Source organism: Caloenas nicobarica, chromosome 17 (genome assembly GCF_036013445.1).
Source record: "Caloenas nicobarica isolate bCalNic1 chromosome 17, bCalNic1.hap1, whole genome shotgun sequence".
NCBI lineage: Eukaryota > Metazoa > Chordata > Aves > Columbiformes > Columbidae > Caloenas > Caloenas nicobarica.
The window spans coordinates 10,473,781-10,494,100 of NC_088261.1; the positions used below are offsets into that span (position 1 = coordinate 10,473,781).

The 20,320-nt window shown below is 61.8% G+C and overlaps 4 protein-coding genes and 1 long non-coding RNA gene across 6 annotated transcripts in view; 3 read left to right on the top strand and 2 right to left on the bottom strand.

The window, feature by feature from the left end:
• Positions 1-4,026: 4,026 nt before the first annotated feature.
• Positions 4,027-4,671, top strand: LOC135995503 (claudin-3-like). The gene has a single exon (XM_065646841.1). It carries the CDS (start codon positions 4,027-4,029, stop codon positions 4,669-4,671), a length of 645 nt encoding a protein of 214 aa, XP_065502913.1.
• A 1,638-nt stretch (positions 4,672-6,309) lies between these two features.
• On the top strand, positions 6,310-8,903 carry ABHD11 (abhydrolase domain containing 11). Its single transcript, XM_065647186.1, has 6 exons — positions 6,310-6,401; positions 6,685-6,820; positions 6,901-7,074; positions 7,501-7,671; positions 7,929-8,110; positions 8,402-8,903. The coding sequence occupies exons 1-6, from the start codon at positions 6,310-6,312 to the stop codon at positions 8,538-8,540; spliced, it is 894 nt and encodes a 297-aa protein (XP_065503258.1). The 3' UTR covers positions 8,541-8,903.
• Positions 8,904-9,351: 448 nt separating this feature from the next.
• On the bottom strand, positions 9,352-13,294 carry LOC135995707 (caspase-1-like). The gene is made up of 9 exons (XM_065647216.1): positions 13,235-13,294; positions 12,467-12,739; positions 12,029-12,165; positions 11,613-11,789; positions 11,194-11,428; positions 10,912-11,064; positions 10,193-10,302; positions 9,759-9,864; positions 9,352-9,450 (listed from the first exon to the last, which is right to left on the bottom strand). Exons 1-8 carry the CDS (start codon positions 13,239-13,241, stop codon positions 9,772-9,774), a joined length of 1,185 nt encoding a protein of 394 aa, XP_065503288.1. The 5' UTR covers positions 13,242-13,294; the 3' UTR covers positions 9,352-9,450; positions 9,759-9,771.
• Positions 13,295-15,434: 2,140 nt separating this feature from the next.
• The window catches only part of MTMR4 (myotubularin related protein 4), a 60,020-nt gene continuing 55,134 nt past the window's right edge, over positions 15,435-20,320 (top strand). The window contains exon 1 of the mRNA XM_065647347.1: positions 15,435-15,483. The gene's annotated coding sequence lies outside the window, so the exon portion shown is untranslated. The remainder of the gene's footprint in view (positions 15,484-20,320) is intronic.
• LOC135995737 (uncharacterized) lies at positions 16,336-18,606 on the bottom strand. Of its 2 annotated transcripts, none has more exons than XR_010607162.1 (4): positions 18,358-18,606; positions 18,096-18,217; positions 17,673-17,805; positions 16,336-17,414 (listed from the first exon to the last, which is right to left on the bottom strand). It is a non-coding gene; the product is annotated as an uncharacterized LOC135995737 (long non-coding RNA). The 2 variants fall into 2 exon arrangements; XR_010607161.1 differs by having other exon boundaries at positions 18,096-18,214; positions 18,358-18,603.

The window sequence follows — 20,320 nt, forward strand, 5'->3', positions numbered from 1 at the left end:
AGTCCTTGCCCGACATAAACCCCCCCTGACCGGCTCAAATATGCAGAGTCAGGTTGTTTCCTGCTATGGGAAAGCAAATTCTTATCGGCTTGGCAGAGAAGAGCTGTGGGGTCCCCGGGGGGACACAAGAACCTTGGACCTGAAATCACTCCAAAATCAAAAGCCCTGCCTATTTTTATGAGCAAAAAGCGGCTCTGAATGGGGAAAACATGCATCCGAGGTGGTTTTCAAAGGGATGGGGAGACGACAGCCATGGCCCAGGGAAGAGGATGCGAGCGGTGCAACGGGGGGACGTCCACGGACAATGCTCAGTGGAATTGGGATGCTGCAGCAAAACCGTCGGGGTGAGGATGCCCCAGGGCACAGTGAGATTTACGGGTGACCCGGCATGCCCCGGGTGAGCTGCCAGCCCCCTGCCAGGTCCCGCCGGACCGTGCCCCCCACCAGCCCCAGCTCCCCGTGTGCCGACAGCCCCGTCCCCGCCCCGCCGGCAGACAGAGCTGCCATTGATGCTGGAGCAGCCCTACCTGCTCCTCGCCGCCGCCGAAGGGGCTTCAACAATGGGCTGCCTGTGTGCCCTGGCCGGGGCAGAGCCAGCAGCCCCGCGCCTGAAATATAAGCGGTCGAGGCAGCATTTACCGCCCCAACCCAGCTCCCCCGGGGGGGGAAACGTGCCGTCACTCCCGAGACCGCAGCGGGGGGGAAACACCCCGAACCTGCCCCGGTTGATGGGTACACGTGAGCGGGACGCGGCCCCACGGCCCCAGGGCAGTTTCTGGTGTCACCTCCTGCTCGCCCTGGGGTGCTGGGATGGGGGTGCCCACGGTGGGTCTCCCCCCACCAGCACAGGTGTCCTTCCCATGGCACAGGCCACCAAACCGGCAATGCTCCCGTGACATTTGGGTCACCACAGCACAGGGGGCAAACCTGTCCCCATGTCATCGGTGGCTCCGTGCAGCCACCCCGCCTTGTCCACATCCCGGGGGACGCATTGGCAAAGGTCCCCATCCCTTCCCGGCTGCAGGGGGAGAGCAGAGGGGCTCCACCGGGGGGGACACGGCAGTGGGATGGATGGGGATGCTCCCAGGACCCCCCGGGGACACCAGCCCCGCGCAGCTCTTTTGGGTAAACACCACGAGCTGGTTTGCTGGCTGCAAGAATGCACCTCGGCGGCCGGCACCCCGAAACCCCGGTGGTTTGCCCCTTCCTCCGCCGTGACTCAAGCAGCCGCTGCCCCGGGCCGGTGCAGCACCACACACACAGCCTGTACTTTGGGCAATTTGGGGTGACAAAATGGGAACGCGGCGCGCGTGGGGCTTTGATTGCAGGGTCGGGGGCTGCGGTGCTTCCCCTGCCCCCTCCCACCCCATCCCTGCCCCTGTAGCCCCTGCCCCAGGGGTATCGCCCCTGCCCCATACCCCTGCCTGGGGGATCCCCAGTGCATCACACACCTGCGTGGGGTACCCCCCACCCCACAGCCCTGCCTGGGGTACCCGCCACACCACAACCCCTACCTGGGGTACCCCCTGCCCCACATTCATACCTGGGGCACCCCAGTGCCCCACAACCTTGCCTCGGGTACCCCCCATTCCACAGCCCTACCTGGGGCACTCCCCTGCCCCAAATCCCTCCCTGGGTACCCCTTGCCCCACACTCCTACCTGGGGTACCCCAGTGCCCCACAGCCCTGCCTGGCATATCCCCTTGCCCCACACTCCTACCTGGGGTACTCGCCCGCTCTACAGACTTGCCTGGGGTCCCGCCCACCCCAAAATCATGTCTGGGGTGCTTCCCTGCCCCACAGTCCTACATGGAGTACCCCAGTGCCCCACAGCCTTGCCTGGGGTATCCCCCTGCCCCAAACCCCTCCCTGGGGTAGCCCCCTAGACCCACAGCCCCTGGGGTACCCCCACCACTGCCCCCCAAGCTGTGCGTGGGGGGGTGCACACGCGGGTGCAGCCGCAGCCATGGGTGCACCATTGTGGGGGGGGGATGTGTGCATCCCCACCGTCGTGTGCCTGTTCACCTCTTCCTGTGTGCGGTGTCTGTCTGTCTGTCTGTGGGTGCAGCTGTGGGTGTCCCTGCCAGCAGAGGGGGTGTGAGCTGTGTGTGTGTGTGCGTGTGCGCCTGTGCGCACCTGTACCCCGGGGGTGCTGGCACAGCCCCGCCCGAGGTGCGCGCTGCCTGCACCCCTGCCTGCACCCCTGCCTGCAGACTGGGAGTCCCTGGGCCAGGCTGCACCCCACTCTGTTTGGGGTTGTGGTGCCAGCAGCACCTCGGGCAGGTCTGACCGCCTACCCACCGTCACCTGCTGCAGCACCAGCATCACCAGCACGCCGCGGTGTCCCCAAGGACCAGTACCCAGTGACAAGGGCACTGCCCCCAGGGTGCTGCTTGCCCGGGCTGCCCCTCAGCAGTACATACGGGGTCACCCCTGGACACCCCCACAGCCACCAACCCTGGCTCAGGGTGCCCTTGGGGGAGTGACCAGGCTACAATGGGATGGCAGAAGCCAACGCAGCCAGACACGGGAGACATTGGGGCACAATGGGGTGGCAGAAGCCCACCTGGCCGGATACAGGGTATTTCTGGGATGCCATGGGTTGGCAGCATCTAGCCTGGCTCAGTACGAGGTATCGGGGTGGTACAGGTCAGGTACAAGGTGCTGCAAGGGACCAGAAGCCAACCCAGATGGATGTGGGGTGCTGGGATGATATGGGATGACAATATCTGACCCAACCAGGGTGCTGTGGGGCGGCAGGGGGACACCCTACTGGCTCTGGGTGTTCAGGGTGCTGACCCAGGCACATCGGTGGTTTTGGGGTACTGTGGGGCACCCAAAGCCAACCCCCCTGGCTCTGGGGTGTCGGGGTGCTATGGGGTACAGCCAGGCGGACACGGGGCTCTCCCCATCGCAGACCTCAGGTCACCGAGCCGGGCGGGCTCCCGCCATGGTCCAGCATCCCGCTGCGCTCTTGAGTAGTTAATGAGTTGTAGGGGAGATTTTGAGCAGGCGGGGAACAGGCAGGAGCAAGCCCGCATCTGGCAGAGGCCAGCGACCACATTCCTGGGGAGGGGGGGTGGCTGGAAATGCCACCACCAGCGTGAAATGTTGGGGGGACAGTTGCTGGGGGACACACACGCACCCCACAGCCACTGCCAGGTGTGCGTGTGAGTGCAGACAGCCGGCCTGCACCTGCCTTGTGGCGTTTTTTTTATTTTCCTTTCACCGTCTGCCTGCTCGGGCTCACCGGGTGACGCTGCTGGGGCGGTTACGTGCATTATCTGCTTCCTTGAAGGCCAAAATATTTGAGCAGGATGAGTAAAGGTATTTATCATCCAGTTAGGGGATCTCCGCCAGTGCTCCCTGCCTGGTGGGGTGGGAGCAGGAGGGGGCCGGGTATTGGGGACCCTGCGCCCACCCCACAGGGCAGGGAGCACCCATGGGTGCCCTAAGATGACCGTGTCGGAGCAACAAGCATCACGGCGAAGGGGTTGCACTTTGCACGGTGATACAGAGGTGCCCGGTGGTCGATGAACCCCAGTTAAACGTGAGCACTGATAAGATGTTCCAGAAATAAAAGCAAACCCTGACCCGGCAGCAGCTCCAGGTGATAATGGTGAAGCTGAGGGCTTTCCGGGTCCCCGAGGGGGGCTCGGTGGGTCCAAATGAGCAGGGTGGCTGTGTGTTCCTGGCACCCATCACCCCGAAACCAAGGGGACGGCTGTGGCAGGTGGCGTCTCTCCCCCTCCCGCCCTTCTCGGGTAACCCAGCGCCATCTCTGCAAACAAAGGGGAGGGTGTGGGACGCGGGTGACGGTGACGGAGGAGCTGAGAGGAGCGTCCAGCAGTGAAACCCCACCCCGGGCGGGCGCTGGAGCTGGCCCCGCCAGCCCTTATAAGCACAGGTGCACCCAGGTGTAAGCTGATCCCCCAAGGGCTGCGAACAGCAACGGGTGGCGGTGACGGTTTCGGTCCGTGGGTTCTTCTCCGCCATCGCCTGGAGCGCGGCAGTGAAGCGGTCACCATGTCGATGGCACGGGAGATCAGCGGGGTGGCCTTGTCGGTGCTGGGTTGGTTGTGCAGCATCCTCTGCTGCGCCTTGCCCATGTGGAGGGTGACGGCTTTCATCGGCAACAACATCGTGACGGCGCAGACCATCTGGGAAGGGCTGTGGATGAACTGCGTGGTGCAGAGCACGGGGCAGATGCAGTGCAAGGTCTACGACTCCCTGCTGGCCCTGCCGCAGGATCTGCAAGCCGCCCGCGCCATGGTGGTGGTGGCCATCCTCTTGGCCGTCCTGGGTTTACTGGTGGCCATCGTAGGCGCCCAGTGCACCAACTGCGTGGAGGACGAGAGCACCAAAGCCAAGATCACCATCGTCTCCGGCGTCATCTTCATCCTCTCCGGCATCATGAACCTCATCCCCGTCTCCTGGTCGGCCAACACCATCATCCGGGATTTCTACAACCCGCTGGTGCTCGAGTCGCAGAAGCGGGAGCTGGGCACCTCGCTCTACGTGGGCTGGGCGGCCTCTGTCCTCCTGCTGCTGGGGGGAGCCCTGCTCTGCTTCTCCTGCCCCCCCAAAGACGACAGGTACACCACCAGCAAGGTGGCCTACTCGGCCCCGCGCTCCGCTGTCACCAGCTATGACAAGAGGAACTATGTCTGAGCCCCCCCTGGGATCCCCTGGGACCCCCCAACACCCCACCCCCGAGACCCCCCCTACCCCGAGACCCCGATCACCCTCCACAGGGCCAGGGGCGGCGGCAGCGGGGCAGGGGGGCGCGAAGGAGGGGACGGGGATGGCGGTGGGGTCAGGGCCGGGCTGTGTAAATAGAGACAGTTTCGGGTAAACAAGAGGCGGTTTCGGGTTGGCGGGAGACGCAGCACCCAGCGCGCCCCTGCCCGCGCCGATGGGGCAGGATGGGGACAGAGACGGCGACAGTGGCCCCCCCTCAGTGTGTCCCCCCCCATCACACCGGCCGGGCACCGTTTGTCCCTGTTACGTGTGTCTGTACCGGTTACATTTGTCAATAAACGTGTCTTGTTTTGGTAGCCAGAGAATCTTTGGAGTGTGGGGGGGGAACAGGATCCCCCCAGGTACGGTGGGGTTGCTGGGGCTGCGGCCCCCCCAATGCGCCACGTCATGTCCCCCGTTAGGGCAACACCGGATTTGGGAACGGCGGTGTTCCGCTGTGGGGTGTCCTGCCGTGGGGCGTCCCGCCGTGGGGCGTCCCGCCGTGGGGCGTCCCGCCGCAGCCCCTCATGCCCCCCACACCGGGGGTCTCTGCTCGGGGGGGGCCGGTTCCCCGCTGCCCGTTCGCGGGCACGTTCCTGGCGGGGTCGGGAGGCAGCGGAGCCGCCGCTGAACTCCGGCAGCGACACTCCCTGCGCGCCCGGTCCAAAGTCTGGCTCCACGGAGGGGAACACGGGGTGCTCCCCCCAACCCCCCACCGAGAGCAGCGGCCGGGGCGAGGCCGCGTTGCGCAACCGCTCCCACCGGCGCGGCCCGGCCTCCCCCGCCACGCTCCAGCGGGCAGGGACAAAGAGGGAAGGAGCCGCTAAAGGTGCACGGCCGGATCCTGCGCTGCCCGCGGCCGAGCGGGCTGCCCGCCTGCCTGCACCGTGCCCGCCTGCACCGTGCCTGCCTGCACCGTGCCTGCCTGCCTGCACCGTGCCTGCCTGCCTGCACCGTGCCTGCCTGCACCGTGCCTGCCTGCACCATGCCCGCCTGCCTGCACCGTGCCTGCCTGCCTGCCCCCTGCCCGCCTGCCTGCCCCCTGCCCGTCTGCCTGCCCCCTGCCCGCCCCCGGACTCGGAGCAGCGCTTGGGAAAACGCTGCCCGCGGGCAGGTGGCAACGGGAGGTTTTGTCGCCTTCGGGCTGGGATGTGGCTGCGGGCAGGAGCGGGCAGCGGGAGCCCGGCCCCCGAGCGCGGTGTCCCGGCTGAGCCCCGCTGCCCTGCCCCCAGGCGGGGGCTCTGCTCCGGCCCCGCCGCGCCCCCCGCCCCGCTGCCCGCAGGCAGCCGCGGGAAGGATCGGCAGCGCACGGGCGGGGCGGCGCTGCCCGGCTGTGCCCGGGGGGTGCGGCGGACGGGACGGGACGGGACGGGACGGGACGCGGCGCCGCGTGCAGCCCGGCACGCAGCGCGCGCCCGCCGGTGACCTTGCCGAGAGGCGGCGGCAGCGCCCGGCACGCAGCGCCCTCCCGCCGCCAGGGGGCGCCCCGCTGCCGGCAAGCGAGGCGGGGCGGGGCCGCCGGCGCGCACGCTGCGTCACGGCCCGCGCGCCGCCGCCGCCGCCGCCGCCATGATGCTCCGCCGGCTGTCCCGCGCCCCCGCCCCGCCGGCCCGGCTGCGCCCCCGGCCGCCGCTCGCCGCCGCCCCCCGCTCCGTGGTGACGTAAGGGCCCGGCCGCGCGCGAGGGGCGGGGGCGGCGGGAGGGGTCCGGAGACGAGGGGCGGGGCCGTTACCCGCTATTGGGCCACGCCCCCCGGGCGTTAGCCCCGCCCCCGGGGCTCGCCTGTGGGGCCGTGCCGCGGGCCCCGCCCCCCGCCCGTGGCCCCGCCCCCCGCCCCGCTCGCTCCCCGCAGAGCAGCGCTTGGCACCACCCCCCGGGCTGGCCACGCCCCCATCCCGGGCCACGCCCCCGTGCCCCGCCCCTGGCCACGCCCCTGTCCCGCAGCGCGGTGCCGCTGGCGCGCACGGAGGTGTCGGGGCGCGGGGACCGGCCGCCCCTGGTGCTGCTCCACGGGCTCTTCGGCAACCGCGGCAACTTCCAGACGGTGGCCAAGGCGCTTGTGCGCGGCGGCAGCGGCAAGGTGAGGCCCCGGCGCCCCGAGGAGGGGTGACGGGCGGGCGGTGCCCGCGCCGGGGTGACACGGTGCCTCTGCCCGGACAGGTGCTGGCGCTGGATGCCCGGAACCACGGCAGCAGCCCGCACAGTCCGCTGATGAGCTATGAAGCGATGAGCCTGGATGTGCAGCACCTGCTGACCCAGCTGGGCATCACCAAGTGCATCCTCCTGGGACACAGCATGGGGGGCAAGACGGCCATGACGCTGGCCTTGCAGCGGGTCGGCAGGCGCAGGGCTCTGGGGCTGGGGGGCGCGTGGGCTCGGGGTCTCCCGGAGCGGGAGGCTGTAGGAAGTGGGATGGCACCTGTGGGGGCTGTTCCCCGATGCCAGCCCTGCCCACAGCCCCACAGTGGGTGGCTTTTCTCCACGTGGTCGGTGGTGTTGTCCCGCTCAGAGCAGTAAGCTGGGCTGCGGGAGCAGGAGTGGGTCTCTGTCTACCAGCCCACGCTCTGGTACTGATTGCAGGTGAGGTTAGAGATCGGTGCCAAGGCGCAGGGACACAGGAACTCGAGGAAGGGCACAGGGAGTCTTTGCTGGGCAGAAATGAGCTAAAAGCCTCCAGGGAGGCTGACTGAGAGCAGAACCCTGTGCTCGGTCCCGCTGGGGAGATCCCAGCTGGCATCTTTCTGCCATTTGTGTCCCCAGCCAGACCTGGTGGAGCGCCTGATCTCTGTGGACATTAGTCCTGTCACAACCACACCTGTCTCCGAATTCTCTGCCTACATCTCAGCCATGAAGGCGGTGAAGATCCCGGAGGGTCTGTCCCGCGCTGCAGCCCGCCAGCTGGCTGACGATCAGCTGCGTCCGGTGGTGCAGGTAGGAAATCCTGCTCCTGGGGTGGGGTTTCCACTCCCAGCCTGTCCCTGGGACTGGAGCACAGAGCTTTATGGCCATGGTCCCGGTGGGACGCTTTGCACGCCCGGCCTGGGCAGCTGGAGGACATCTCAGGGGTGATGGGGAATGTGACAGCATGGGGGATGGGCAGAAGGGGTGGAGGGGAGGTCAGAGGGTGCCAGGACACCTTGAGGGCTTGTTGTTTTCACTGAAAAGCGTACGATCCCCTTTGGTGGCAGCTCCCGCAGCTGAGGCAGTTCCTGCTCACCAACCTGGTGGAGGTGGAGGGCCACTACGTCTGGCGGGTGAACCTGGAGGCCATTTCCCACCACTTGGCAGATATCATGAACTTCCCTGCCTTCCACAAGCCGTATCCTGGCCCTGCACTCTTCTTGGGAGGATCCAACTCGCCCTATATCAGGTGGGACTGGGGAGAAGTGGTTCAGAGTCTGTGGTTTGACCCCTTGTGGTCTTCTGCAGCTGCTGAGGGTGGGAGGAAGTCCCTGAGATGGGGAAGGTCCTGGAGCGAGCTCTGTGCCTCCAGCAGCCGTGACACCAAAGCGCTGGAGAGTGAGGGGGACGGTGGGGACAGCCCCAGCAGGGAAGGGGACGTGGTCAGACCTGGGATCCCACTCTGCTTGGGGAGGGTGAGCTAAGACACTTGGACAGACATCTGACCACACTTCCCATGGCGTGTTCCCCTGTCCTGCAGCTCCAAAGACTATCCGGAGATCCAGCGCCTCTTCCCCAGGGCTGATGTCAAGCACATCGAAGGTGCGGGCCACATAGTCCATCAGGATAAATTTGAGGAATTCATCACTGCTGTCCTCAACTTCCTGCCACCTCCGTAGCGCTGGGGACTTGGGGTTCTGCAAGCACCACGTGGGACCCGGGAAGCTCCGGACAGTGGGGCAGGACTCTGGGCTCTGCAATGAGGGCTCAGCCTGGACTGATTAGGCTGGATCCTTCCTGCAAGGGCTTCTCCTACCCTGGCTTGCCTGGATCCGGAGCGGAGAGGCACCTCCATCCCGCAGAGCTCTCCTGCCACCTCGCAGGGTGGCACTGGCCCCAGGCACTGCCCTTCCTGCACAGCCTGTCCTGCCTGCGCTGGGGGTGCTAGGAGGGGACAGGAGAGCCCTCTCGTTCTGCCGCCAGACCACCTGGCTGTGGATCTGGCTGTGACTTTGCTGAACATGCAATAAAGCTGAATCCATGCCAAGGCAGAAAAGGATTTGGATGTGGCCGTGGAGGAGAGGGAGGTTGCAAGGGTGCACAGGAAGGGGCTTTCACCACCAGCAGGGATATTGGTGGGAGGTGACAACTGGGCTGGGCCTGTAACACACTGAGCTGTGGGAGCAGCGCATGTAAGACACGGGTCTTTTGTGTCTCCCAGGGGGAATTGCATCCTTCTTCCACCTCAGGGGCAGCGGGAGGATTGGAGGATCTTCTGAGCAAGGAGATGCTGTGAGCCTGCAAGGGAGGGCACAGAAATCCCCCTGGAACGCACCTGCCCAGCACACCCCCAAGGCAGGCACCCCCTCCTCCCTGAGCTCCCCCCGATTTCTCACCTCCTGCCCACTCACAGCATCCCTGAGAAGGCAACATAACAGCAGCTACAATCATCCACCCACCGTGGGCTAAAGGCAGAGAAGCGGTGCCATCTGCTGAAAATCTCTTTATTAGATGATGGGTAAAACCAGAGATGGGGTGGAAGCGTCTCTGGGGGTGACGGATCGTCTCTGTCGCAACTGAGTACCAGCTCTGGGGACAGTTAAGGGAGACACTAATCAGCTTTGCATTTGGTGCTGCAGAGCCAGGTGTCTGCTGCTGCCTGAGAAGAGTTTGCGCAGTTTGCGGTTGCCTGGAGGCCACAAAAGGAAGGGAGGAGAGGAGACCAAGGACTGTTTTATTCTAGGTCTGTTTGTTGCTACCAGCACACAAGTCCTTTGGATACCCTGTCGCAGGAGCGGTGGGGAATTTCTCCCCGCTCCTCCTCGCTGGCCAGTTTGGTACCAGGTTTGGGGCACAGACAAAAGGCTGGCACAGAGGTGTGAGGTGAAGGGACTCACCATGGGCTGGAGGTCAGTGGCCTGGGAAGAGGTAGAACTTCCTGAGCAGCGTGGTCCGTTCTTGTGATGGCAACTGCCGAGGGAAGTTTTCAAAGGCGCGCTGCACCTGGGGTGAGAGAGACAGTGGGGAGACATGAGAGCAGCTCCGTGCCCAGCATGGGAAGGGTGCAGGGAGTCGGGAGGTGTCCCCAGGGTTGTCCCCAGGTGTGCGTCTGGTGGCATGAGATGCCGTGGGCTGCACCGACATGCCGGGCTCTTGCATGCCCACCCCATGGCAGGGTGCCAGCTGACTTTCCAGGCCAAACCAGACCTCTTTTTGACAGATCTTGCTGGGAAATGGCCTGCCCTGGCCCAAGCTCTGCTCTGAGCGGTACTTCTGACCATTGGTATGGCTGCATCTGCCGCCACACCTGCAGGTAACTACAAAGCCTCACCTTTCGGAAGATCTCCTGTAAGTTGCTGTCACAGGCGTGGTTTCGAAACTGTTCTATCAGGTGCTGGATGAAAAAGGTGCCTTTTTCTGTGCTTCTCCAGGACAAAGTATCTGAGGAGACAGAAGGTGCCAAGTGTGATTTCACTGCAGCAATGATTAATGCGGGGTGCCGGAACAGGAGACTGGGGCACCTTCTCTGAGACCATTAATCAACCCACAGGCTTGGAAAAGGACAAGGCATCCCAGGGAAGCTAGAAGTGACATGAATATTTTCTTCAAGCCCGTCTGCTCTCCCATGCTCCCAGCCACGCCAGCTGCCAGGCTGGCACGGCCCGGAGCCATCTGTGACCCGGCAGAACACAATTTTCCCTGGCCAGCCACTGTGGTGAGATAAATTGGCTGGGAAAGGAGTGCGGGCAGAGCCGGTGGGGAGGGCTGGAGCTGGGGCGAGGGACAGCAGCCAGGCAGGGGAACAAAGCTCTGGCCCTGGCCAAGAGGGATCTGTGGGTGTCCTGGAGCAGCCTTGTGCCCTGGCGTTAGGGGACACTGACTTCTCCAGAGCTGTTGGAGCAATGCCCGAGCAGTTGCTGGGTGGAGGGAATCCCCATCAACCAGACCCAAGGAGGAGGAGGTGTGGAGGAGACCCATGGCATCAGGAATAGGAGTCCTGTTGTCCTCACCTGCCTTCAGGCAGGGCAACTGTCTCCAGGAACTGCTTACCAGGTGTGGAGGAATGTAAAGTGGCAAAATCGCTCTCCAGGTGGACTTCACGGATTTTGTCAGCTTCCAGTCCTTCAGGGAACGCGTCAGCCGAGCCGGGAGCGGGTGCAGCAGGGTCTGCGGAATCACTCACCAACACGGACCCTCTTTTTCCTGGGAAGGCAGAGCCAGCCATCAGCAACGATGGGCTGTCCCTTCCCCACCCTGCGCTCGGGGCTCACGTGCCCTGGGAGAGCCTGGCTGTGTTGGTCCCCTCGCAGGCCACTCGTAACGGGGACTCACCTCCACGGCAGGCCTGGATAATGACCACTTTGGGTTTGCCCAGCAGTGCCCGGCAGTTCTGGTTGTTGAATTTCTCATAGATGGTGTCGAGGGAAAGGATGTCTGTGGTCTCATCTCTGCTCTTGGTCCCGCAGAGCCCAGCCCTCAGCCCATGGGACATGAAGACCAGGAAGGTGCTGTCAGAGGTCTGGTGCTCTTCACGATCTGCAAAATCCTTCATGACTGTAGCCATCCCCTACAAACCAGCACAAAGAAGGAACATCAGCCACCTGTGACCCAGCCACCTGCTGTGGGCAGGAGCCACTGCCATTGGGGACAGAGTTGTCCCTGTGGTGCCTGAGCCCTCTCACCAATGCAGGCAAGGAGGGTCACTGTGCCACTGCCGGTACCGGTGGCAGCTGCTTTGTGCACGCCTTTACCTGGGAAGTTAAGTTGTAGTGGATGTCCACCACGTAGCCCAGCCCTTCCAGCAGCATCGTCATCCCCACCACGTCTATTTCAGCCCCATTCCGCCGGCTCAAGTGCTCAAACTCGATGTTGCAGATGAGCAGGGCCCTACGGGTTCGTGTCTCCCGTGGTAGATGGATGGGATAGATCTGTGAGGAGGGAGGGAGGGAGAGAGGGAGAGAGAGAGCGCTCAGCGGTGGGTGGGTGCGGGGGGGCTTTTCTTGAGAGGCAGCTAATAGTGGAGAAAGTACATGGGTGCAGCAACCACGTCTCCCTGTCCCTGGGGCATCCCCCCACATCTCCTGCCCTTCTTCTGGGTCAGCAAAGACCCTGGTTCCCCTGGGCAAGGCCCTGCCACGCTCCAGCCCTCCTCTCATCTCTGCAGCACCTGGTCTCCCTCTGTGTCCCTGATGCGCTGGTACTCGCTCAGGGAGCACTGCCGGATCCACTGCTGGCCCTGGATGCCAACGGGGTGCCCAGGGGGGATCTCAATGTTGGGGGCAGGCAGCTGCGCATCACGGGGCCCTGCAAGCAGAAAGCCCCCCATTATGCTGGGAAGCACTTGCAGCAAGTGTGGCCTGTCGCAGGGCATGGACAGGTGAGCAGAGCTGGGATCTGCCCCTTGGGAGAGGACGGACACCCCTTAGAGCCCTGCACAACAAGGGGGACTCAGTGCCACAAAGCAGTCACACTGGGGACAACCAAACTGCCTCTTGCCTTTGGGCCTCAGACACCCGCCAGGGCCAGACCCCCCCCCCAGCACCCCATGGGAGATTCTGGGACCCCCAGCAAGGCCTAGAGCAATCCACGGCCCCACAGGTCTCACCCGACTCAGCGGCCAGACCCAGCTGCTCTGCCAAGATGCCATCGCGCTTCCTGAGGCTGTCAATGAAGATCTGGCTGGCCCTGGAGCCCTTGAGGCGCACGCCGTCGATGAGGCAGCGAGCCTTGTCGGTGCGCACCACGTACCTCTCCTGCACCTCGTCCACCTCCTGCAGGTTCAGCACCCCTTGGGCCAGCAGGTCGTCCAGCAGGCCAGAGATCAGTGGCTTGCTCACCCGCTCCACAAACTCTGTCCGCACATTCAGGAGCTGCTGATCTATGGGGCAGCCCCATCAGTTCCTGGAGCACCCACACCACAGCACCCACTGCCCCGCCACCCACTCCGTGTGCTCCCCCTTCCCCATCACCTCCCCTGGGTGCTGATCCCTTCCCCACCACCCCTCTAGCTGCTCCCCCTTCCCCATCGCCTCCCCTGGGTGCTGACCCACACCTGCTGATCCTTTTCCCGCTTTTCCACCCCATGTGCTCCCTGTCCCAAATTTCCCACCCAGGGTGCTGCTCCCTACTTCACTGCCACCCCAGGGGCTTTGCCTGCAATCACCCACCTCCCCCTTTTCCCACACACCCATAGACAGTTCCTCAAAGAACACATTCGCAAGGTCCCTGCTACCCAGGGCCGCGGTGTCCTGGAGCCTGGCTCACATGCTATGTCCCTGTGCCTTGGGCCAGCCAGGGCAAGTAGGACCCCAGCGGGACCCCCACTGGCACCCCCGTCCCACCACCGAACCCCAGCACTGCCGGTTGGACTCACCCGCCATCGCCCCTCAAACCATGGCCTGCCGAAGCAGCCACGGAGTGTCTTTCTGGCGTGGAGCAAACCGAAAGTAAATGTTTTACACAGCTCCACTTCCTCCCTCGCGCGGGCTCTGGGCTGCTGCCATCCTCCGCCTGCACCCCTGTGGTCGCCCGAGTCTCAGAGTTCGCTGGGCGTGAGGCCAGAGCCCCTGCACGCTTTGCAACCACGCTTGGATCTGCTTCTAGGGGTGCCCAGCACATCCCCGTAACACTGGGGCATCGTGAATGAACGTCACTGTCCCCAGCACCGAAATGCTCCGTGCCTGTGCAGCAAGGATGCAGCTCCCAGCCCTCCTGCTCCTCTCAGAGCCGGGCACGGAGCAGCTCCGCTCTCAGCTCACGGCCCCAGGGCCAGGACCAACATCCTCTTCATCCACACAGCCCCGAACCCTCCAGACCTGTCTGGGGCTGAGCTCGGCTTATCTCTTCCTCACTCTGCCCTGCCCAGGCGCTGGCAGGGAGACACTGCCTTGGGCAGCAGCATCTTCAACCACCCAGGGGTTCACCAGCCCTGTCTCCATCCCGCAAGCACTGAAAGGGAGCCTGCCGGAATGTAAAATCTAGACTGTAAGAAAGCCTGAGGTTGCCCCATAATTCTTTTAGCAAGGCTGTTTCACAGGGCGGGTTGAGCGTAGGTCAAGATGTGTGTGGCAATAGCAGAAGTAACACCCGTGATGGGAAAACCCAGGAAGGAGCCGTGGGGAAGAGCGACATCGCGCCCTTTGAGGGGTAGAGGCAAACAGCCAGAGTGCTGCGGGTGCCGAAGGCCGAGCACCAGTACAGGTTGGGATTGACCTGCTGGAAAGCAGCATTGTGGAGAAAAACCTGGGAGTTGTGGTTGGCAACAGGTTGAGCAGGAGCCAGCAACATGCCCGTGTGGGCAAGAGGACAACGGCACCTGGCGTGTGTGAGGAGGAGTGTGACCGGCAGGTCGAGGGAGGTTGTTCCTCCCGCTCTGCTCTGCCCTGGTGAGGCCACATCTGCAGAACCGGGTCCAGTTCTGGGCTCCCCAGTTCAAGAAGGACAAGGAATTACTGGAGAGAGTCCAGCGGAGGGACACAGAGATGCTGAGGGGTCTGGAGCATCTTTGTGATGAGGAGAGACTGAGAGAGCTGGGGCTGTTGAGCTGCAGGAGAGAAGCTGAGAGGGATCTGATCAATGGGATCAATAGCTCAGGGTGGGTGTCAGAGGATGGAGCAGACTCGGTTCAGTGGTGCCCAACGCCAGGGTGAGGGGCAGCGGGCACAGACTGAAACACAGGAGGCTCCATGTGAACGTGAGGAGAAACTTGTTTGCTGGGAGGTGCCAGAGCCTGGAGCAGGCTGCCCAGAGCGGGTGTGGAGTCTCCTTCTCTGGAGACATTCAAACCCGCCTGGCCCGACCTGTGTGATCTGCTCTGGTGACCCTGCGTGAGCAGGGCTGGGCTGGGGATCCACAGAGGGCCCTGCAACCCAACCGGCCTGGGGTTCTGTGGTTCTGTGATAAAACAGGGCGGCCTCAAGATCTTGTCACCATCCTGAAGGCCCCGCAGGCCTGTTGGGGAGCCCTGACACGGTGCCCCAGCCCTGCGGTGAGATCCCAGTGCCACGCTGCCCTGGCCAGGACCGGCTGCTGGGAGGCGGCGCTGCCCGTGAGGGGCCCGGGCTGCCCCCGTGCGCGGCACGTACGCCCAGGGCCGGTTCGGGGGCACGTGGGGAACGCCCCCTTCCCAAATCCCGGCCCTTCCCGCCCGGTTCCCGCTGCCCGCGAGCGCGGGAGCGGCGGGCGGCCCGGGGGGGCTGTGAGCACGCGGGGGTGTCCGGTCACCGGGCCGATCACGTGACGGACGGCCCCTTTCCGGTTACGCCCCCCCCCGCTTATTTTCGCCCCCCCTCGGCGCCCCAGTGACCGCCCGCCCTTTCCTGAGGGGCCAGGCAGCCCGGCCGCGGATTGGCTGCAGTTGGACGCGCTGTGATTTCTCATTGGGCGCCGGGCACCCGGTCCCGCCCCGAGCCGCTCGCCGCACCGGGTCACGGGATAGGCTTGCGGGCGACGAGAAGGGCGTGTCCCGGCGGCCGGTGGCGCTGGGCGGGGACGCGTTCGTTCCGTTCATTGGTCGACAGTGCCGGTGGCGCCTGGCGCTGATTGGCTGCGCCGCGCGGGTCGGTGGGGGGGCAGGGCGGGGAGCTGCACGCGGCAGAGGCGGGAGCGGCGCGGCCGGAGCAGGTGAGACCCGCCGGTTCCCCCTCCCCGCCCGGCGCCGCCGCCCCCGCGGGCCCCAGCGCGGCCTCTGCCCCCGGCCCGGTCCTGCGCGGGACCCGCGCGCTCCTCAGGCTTCTTCCCGCCGCCGCCGCCTCCTGGTGAGCGCGGCCTCTCCGGGGCTTGTCTGTGAGGGGCGGGCGGCGGCAGCGCTGAGGCGGCGCCGCGGCCCCGCGGCCCTACCGGGTGAGGCGGGGGGCGGCGGCCCCGCGGCCCTACCGGGTGAGGCGGGCGGCAGCCGGCCCGGGCCGGCCTCGCTGTTTCCCGCCGCGGCGTGGGGTGGCTGGTGAGCGCGGGGGGCGGCCCCGAGGTGCCGGCGGTTTAAAGGCCCGTTCACGTTAAGGAGAAGGAACGAGCCGCGAGTTTTCCGCCGGGTCAGGCCCGGGGGCGGCGCCGTGCCGGGAGCGATAGTCCGGCCCTGGCCCCGGGCTGGGTGAGCCGTACCCGCCGGCGGGAGAGCTCGGCTGCGGAGCGAAGGCTGCAGGCCCGGCTGGACTCCCCCGGCCCCGGGACGGAGTGACGCCGCCGCTGCCGCCCCCGGGCCCCGGAGATCCCCCTGGAAGCAGCTCCCGGTGCGGGTTCTTGTGCCACACGGAGCGCGGTAGCAGAGGCTGGTCCTGCACCCCCCCGCCATGGTCTGCATGGTGCCCCTGCACACGGTGCTGGTTTTTGGAGAAGGTGCCTCCCCTTCTTGGGTAGGAGCTGGTGGAGCTCCCTGTGGAGGTTTGAAACTGCTGGTGGCTGAAGTTTGGTGTGGAGACAACGTTGTTGCAAGTCTTACTTTTATTAAAAAAATCTCAAACAACTACATGTTGTAAACATAGGTTTCCCTAAAGCATTTGATGCGATGCCTTTGGATTTTCCCGCTGAATTAACCAAAGGGAGATGAGCTCAAAATAACTTGCATAAGGTTGGTGGCTCCCAGAACATTATTGGGGACATTATGTTAACTGTCTCCTAAGGATCCTATGGCTGATTTTGTCAGTGACCTGAAGAAAGTTTGCAGCTAAAAGCTGATGGAGCACACAAGCAACTTGGAGTGCTGAGTGAAAATAAGAGATTGGAATCCGATAGGGTGGCCTGGTGAGTTTGGCACTATATTTCTGGCTGGGGTCATGCATCTATTACCAGGGAAAAAGCACTTCTGCGGTGCCGCGCCCAGGTTGGGTGCCCGTGTGTGCGGCAAAGGCTGGTGGAAAGCTGGGCAGAGTTCAGAAACGATGTGCGAGGCTGGGATTAAAGGTGAAAAAAGCTGCCATGCGGTACTAGAACTCCCATCTGCTTCATGCAATGAGATTTGGTCAGTCTGTGTGTACTTGGAGAGGACAGAAGTTGGACTGTGGGAGTTCAGTGTGGCTGGTCGTGCTATACGAGTGCGTGCATAGAAACCAGAGCGTATATTTTTAAGTGATAATCAAGTGTGCAAACAAACTTCCCGAAGTCAGTGATGACTTTTTGTTTGCTGGCAGCTTTTGCATCAAGCCTCAAAAGTTTTCTTTTTTTTTTTTTTTTTGATAAAATCAATGGCAAGCGTTGTAGCTCAGTTAACAGCGTGGGAGGTTCTGTGGTCTGCTCTGCTTGGGGGTTTGTAGGGTGGCCACATAACATCTTTCAGGGTGTTCGCTGGAAGATGGACATCAAGTAAACAAACTGAGATGGAGACTGGGAAATAAATTGAAAAGTTTTACTTATAGCTGTTAATTTCTAGGAACAGCTGGTGTCTCCTTTGCTGTGTTTGCAGAAATCTGTTTACACTGGCAGTGACAGCTATTTGATTTTTCTGAGAGAGCCTGAACAGGGAAATTTCCTCAGATTGCTGTTAGTTTTGTGGAAATGTCATTCCAACCCTTCTGTCTTGCTGAAAGTGTCACTTTACTGTCAGGTTTGTCTGTGGCAAGCTAAAAGGGAAAAAAAAAAAAAAAAAAATTAAGGGGGAAGTTTAGGGCTAGATCTTCCCATGCTACAGAGGCTTTGGAGAATGCCGCTGTGCCAGCTGTTTGTTATCTCGATCTGCCAAAATATGCGCTGGCTCGCTCTTGGGTTTTGTTCTCGTGGGGCTTTTCAAAGTCGCCCTTGTCCCGGGCTGGCGGGAGCGCAGGGGACACTGTGGGTGGCCGTTCCCCCGCCCGGTGCCTGTGTCACTGAGCTTTGCTCACCTGAAGGCTGGTGGGTGAGGGTTGCTGGTGAGCTGGGCCGCCTCCTCGAGGTGCTGCTTTAATCTGCGAGTTTGAGACAGAGCTATTTCCACTCCTGTGTCCTCAGCCCTTCTTTTTTAGGGGCTGCTGTCATCTGAGGGACAGAGTTGTTCTCAGTAATAGTTTGATAAGTGAAGGAGGCTGGAGAGGTGGGTGGTTGCATTGAAAGAGTGTGTGTGGTTGTGTTGAAAATGACCGAGCGTTGTTTTACAAGAAAATCAAGGGGTATAATCTAACCCAGATTATTTTTATGAGGGAGAAATGTGAACAGGAGAGAAAACAAAACAAAACAGTGCTGCATACTTGCACATCATGCTCAACTTCCCAGGACAGGAATGTTCCCCCAGGTATTAATAACTAAAAGGCAATTATGAAACTTCATACCTTTCTCTTCCATCCTTGCTTGCCCACCCTCCAAGGCAGCTTCATCCAGCCAGAGTTTTCTACTCGTTGGCATGTTTCTGGGTTTCGATGTGGACTCTTATCTTGAGACTCTTCTATCGCTGCTTACAGGAAAACATCAACATTTGCAGGACTAGATCAGAGCCCTTTTTTGATAATGATGACTGGAGAAGAGAGCTATTTAAAAATTACTTGGCTATTAGCAAATTAGCGTAAGAGATTAATCTCTGCTCGTAATCCCTACCCTGTTTTCCAGGACGATGCCTGCACTGTGACGGAGCAGGAGGAATTTTGTCCGGGTGCTCTGAACACGCTCCTCGCTGGTGTAATTATTTCCCTTCCGTTCTTCCCTGGCAGTTCAGTGGAGACTGTGCAGCTCTGTGCTCGCAGCAGCCCGAAAGGATAGGATTTCCCCTAGGAGTGATCAGATGATTATCTTATAAATAGTAAATGCCTGTTCAGGCCTACTTTCAGTGTGCGTTGTTTGGCTGCCGTCTTGCTCTCCGCCTTTGCAACAAGTACAACTGCATCTGCACCTCGTGACCCAGAGCTGAATCCAAGGAAATGGGGTGTACTTTCTGTCGGAGATGATGAATTTCTGGGAGGAGGGAAGCGGCCCTGGTGCGCAGTGCTTTGCAGCCAGCGCTTCAGACGTTGTGACGGATTGAAAGGCTCCGGCAGCAGCAACGCTCTGCACGCCGCGGCGGTGCCTGGTTCCTCGCCGGCACAGGAAAATTGGCTCGTTTGACCGGGAACACGAGCTGAAATGAAACTGAGACACATTCAGTGGCTGAATCCCATTGGAAATTAGCCCAATTTCCTGCCAGAGAGCGTGTGCTGGTACTGGGGAGCCCTCTTCTCTTAGCCCAAGCTCTTGGTGTCCTTTTTGGGCTGCACACATGCATCTTCCTTAGCTGACATCTGTTCCCCTCCAGCTTCGCTTCCCTCGTCCCTTGGGGGTCGGTCTGACGGCTGCTGAGCGTTGAGCTCGGAGGAGGTTGCGAGTCCGTGGACAGTCTGTGGTTCTCCTGCTGTGTCCGTGCTCGGCCCTCCCCACAATCAGGTTTTGTTCGCTCTGCTGGACCAGGGTTTGCCTCTTCCCCAGGGGATGGGGATCAAATCAAGGGAATCAATTTGCTTTTGGGTTTCTTTTTGCAGCATCTTTCTGCAGCCCCGAGTGATCTGTGTACAGGCGGTTGGAGAGCAGGGTCTCGCCTTTCCTGGGGCAGATAATGGGACGTAGCAACTAAATCACATGGTTTGTGCTCTTAGTAGTGGCAATGACTTTTGGTTACTTATTATTGCAACTTTGTTGCTTCTTCCCAGTTGAGAGATGCCCTCAAATTTCTTCTTCAAGAGGGAGAAGCCTGTCCAGAGCATGTCCCAAGAGAAGAGAGTTAAGTGTCTGTATATTCTGTTTCAACACGTATCAAGTTACCGGCCTCAGAGCCTTCCTTTTTTGTTGTGTGTATCCGTAGGTGCCTTATTCCTTTTAGTCTCTGATCTAGAGCATTATCAATCTTCCTTCCCTCATGGATCACATCGCTTATCTTCTAGGTGGGGTGTTTGCTCACCAGCGTGTTTGATACAGCTGATCTCATGCGCTGTAAACCCGTGAAGTTCAGCTGTCCTGTGCACGCACAGCACAGTTCTGCTTTTGCCATATTTATTTTCCTGAGGAAAAGAAAATATCGCGCTGTCTCTTGCAAGGGCATGAATTTGATCGCACTGTGGAGGACGGGCATGGTGTTCACGGGAGGGATGGTGATGAGGACTGAGGTTTATCTGAGCCTTGGAAATGGCATTAGTGGGGGATAAAGTGGATGGGACTGCTGTGATAGCAAAGTACAAGCGATATGGTGGGCACCGCTGTCTGAGATGTAGCAAAAAGCCAAATCCGGTGACTTGCTGAGGTTGCTCAGCGCCGTCAGCTCCACCTCTCTCTGGAGGAGTCCGTCCTGGCAGCAGAGACACAGGTAGACATGGCTCGCAACTTATCTTCACGGGGGCAAAGTCTTGTATCTGAACTTAAGCCCACATTCGTGGCAGGGTATTCTCTGGAGCTCTGCTTGCTTCCATTTCATGGCTGGAAAGCGGAGTCATTGTTCCTTTTCCAACCTGACCAGTTTGTTGCAAAATGAAATTGTGGAATTGTTTGCTCTGGCAGAACGTGCTTGGACATGGTACTGTGTGAGTGAGAGCTGCAT

What these genes read in the sequence shown, in the direction of transcription:
- LOC135995503 (XM_065646841.1), top strand. Translation starts at nt 4,027, where the DNA reads ATGTCGATGGCACGGGAGATCAGCGGGGTGGCCTTGTCGGTGCTGGGT.
- ABHD11 (XM_065647186.1), top strand. Translation starts at nt 6,310, where the DNA reads ATGATGCTCCGCCGGCTGTCCCGCGCCCCCGCCCCGCCGGCCCGGCTG. An exon ending in TGCGCGGCGGCAGCGGCAAG is followed by an intron (nt 6,821 to 6,900) that starts GTGAGGCCCCGG and finishes CTGCCCGGACAG; the next exon opens with GTGCTGGCGCTGGATGCCCG. An exon ending in AGCTGCGTCCGGTGGTGCAG is followed by an intron (nt 7,672 to 7,928) that starts GTAGGAAATCCT and finishes CTTTGGTGGCAG; the next exon opens with CTCCCGCAGCTGAGGCAGTT.
- LOC135995707 (XM_065647216.1), bottom strand. An exon ending in GGGTCTGGCCGCTGAGTCGG is followed by an intron (nt 12,166 to 12,466) that starts GTGAGACCTGTG and finishes TTCTGCTTGCAG; the next exon opens with GGCCCCGTGATGCGCAGCTG. An exon ending in TTTACATTCCTCCACACCTG is followed by an intron (nt 10,303 to 10,911) that starts GTAAGCAGTTCC and finishes CTGTCTCCTCAG; the next exon opens with ATACTTTGTCCTGGAGAAGC.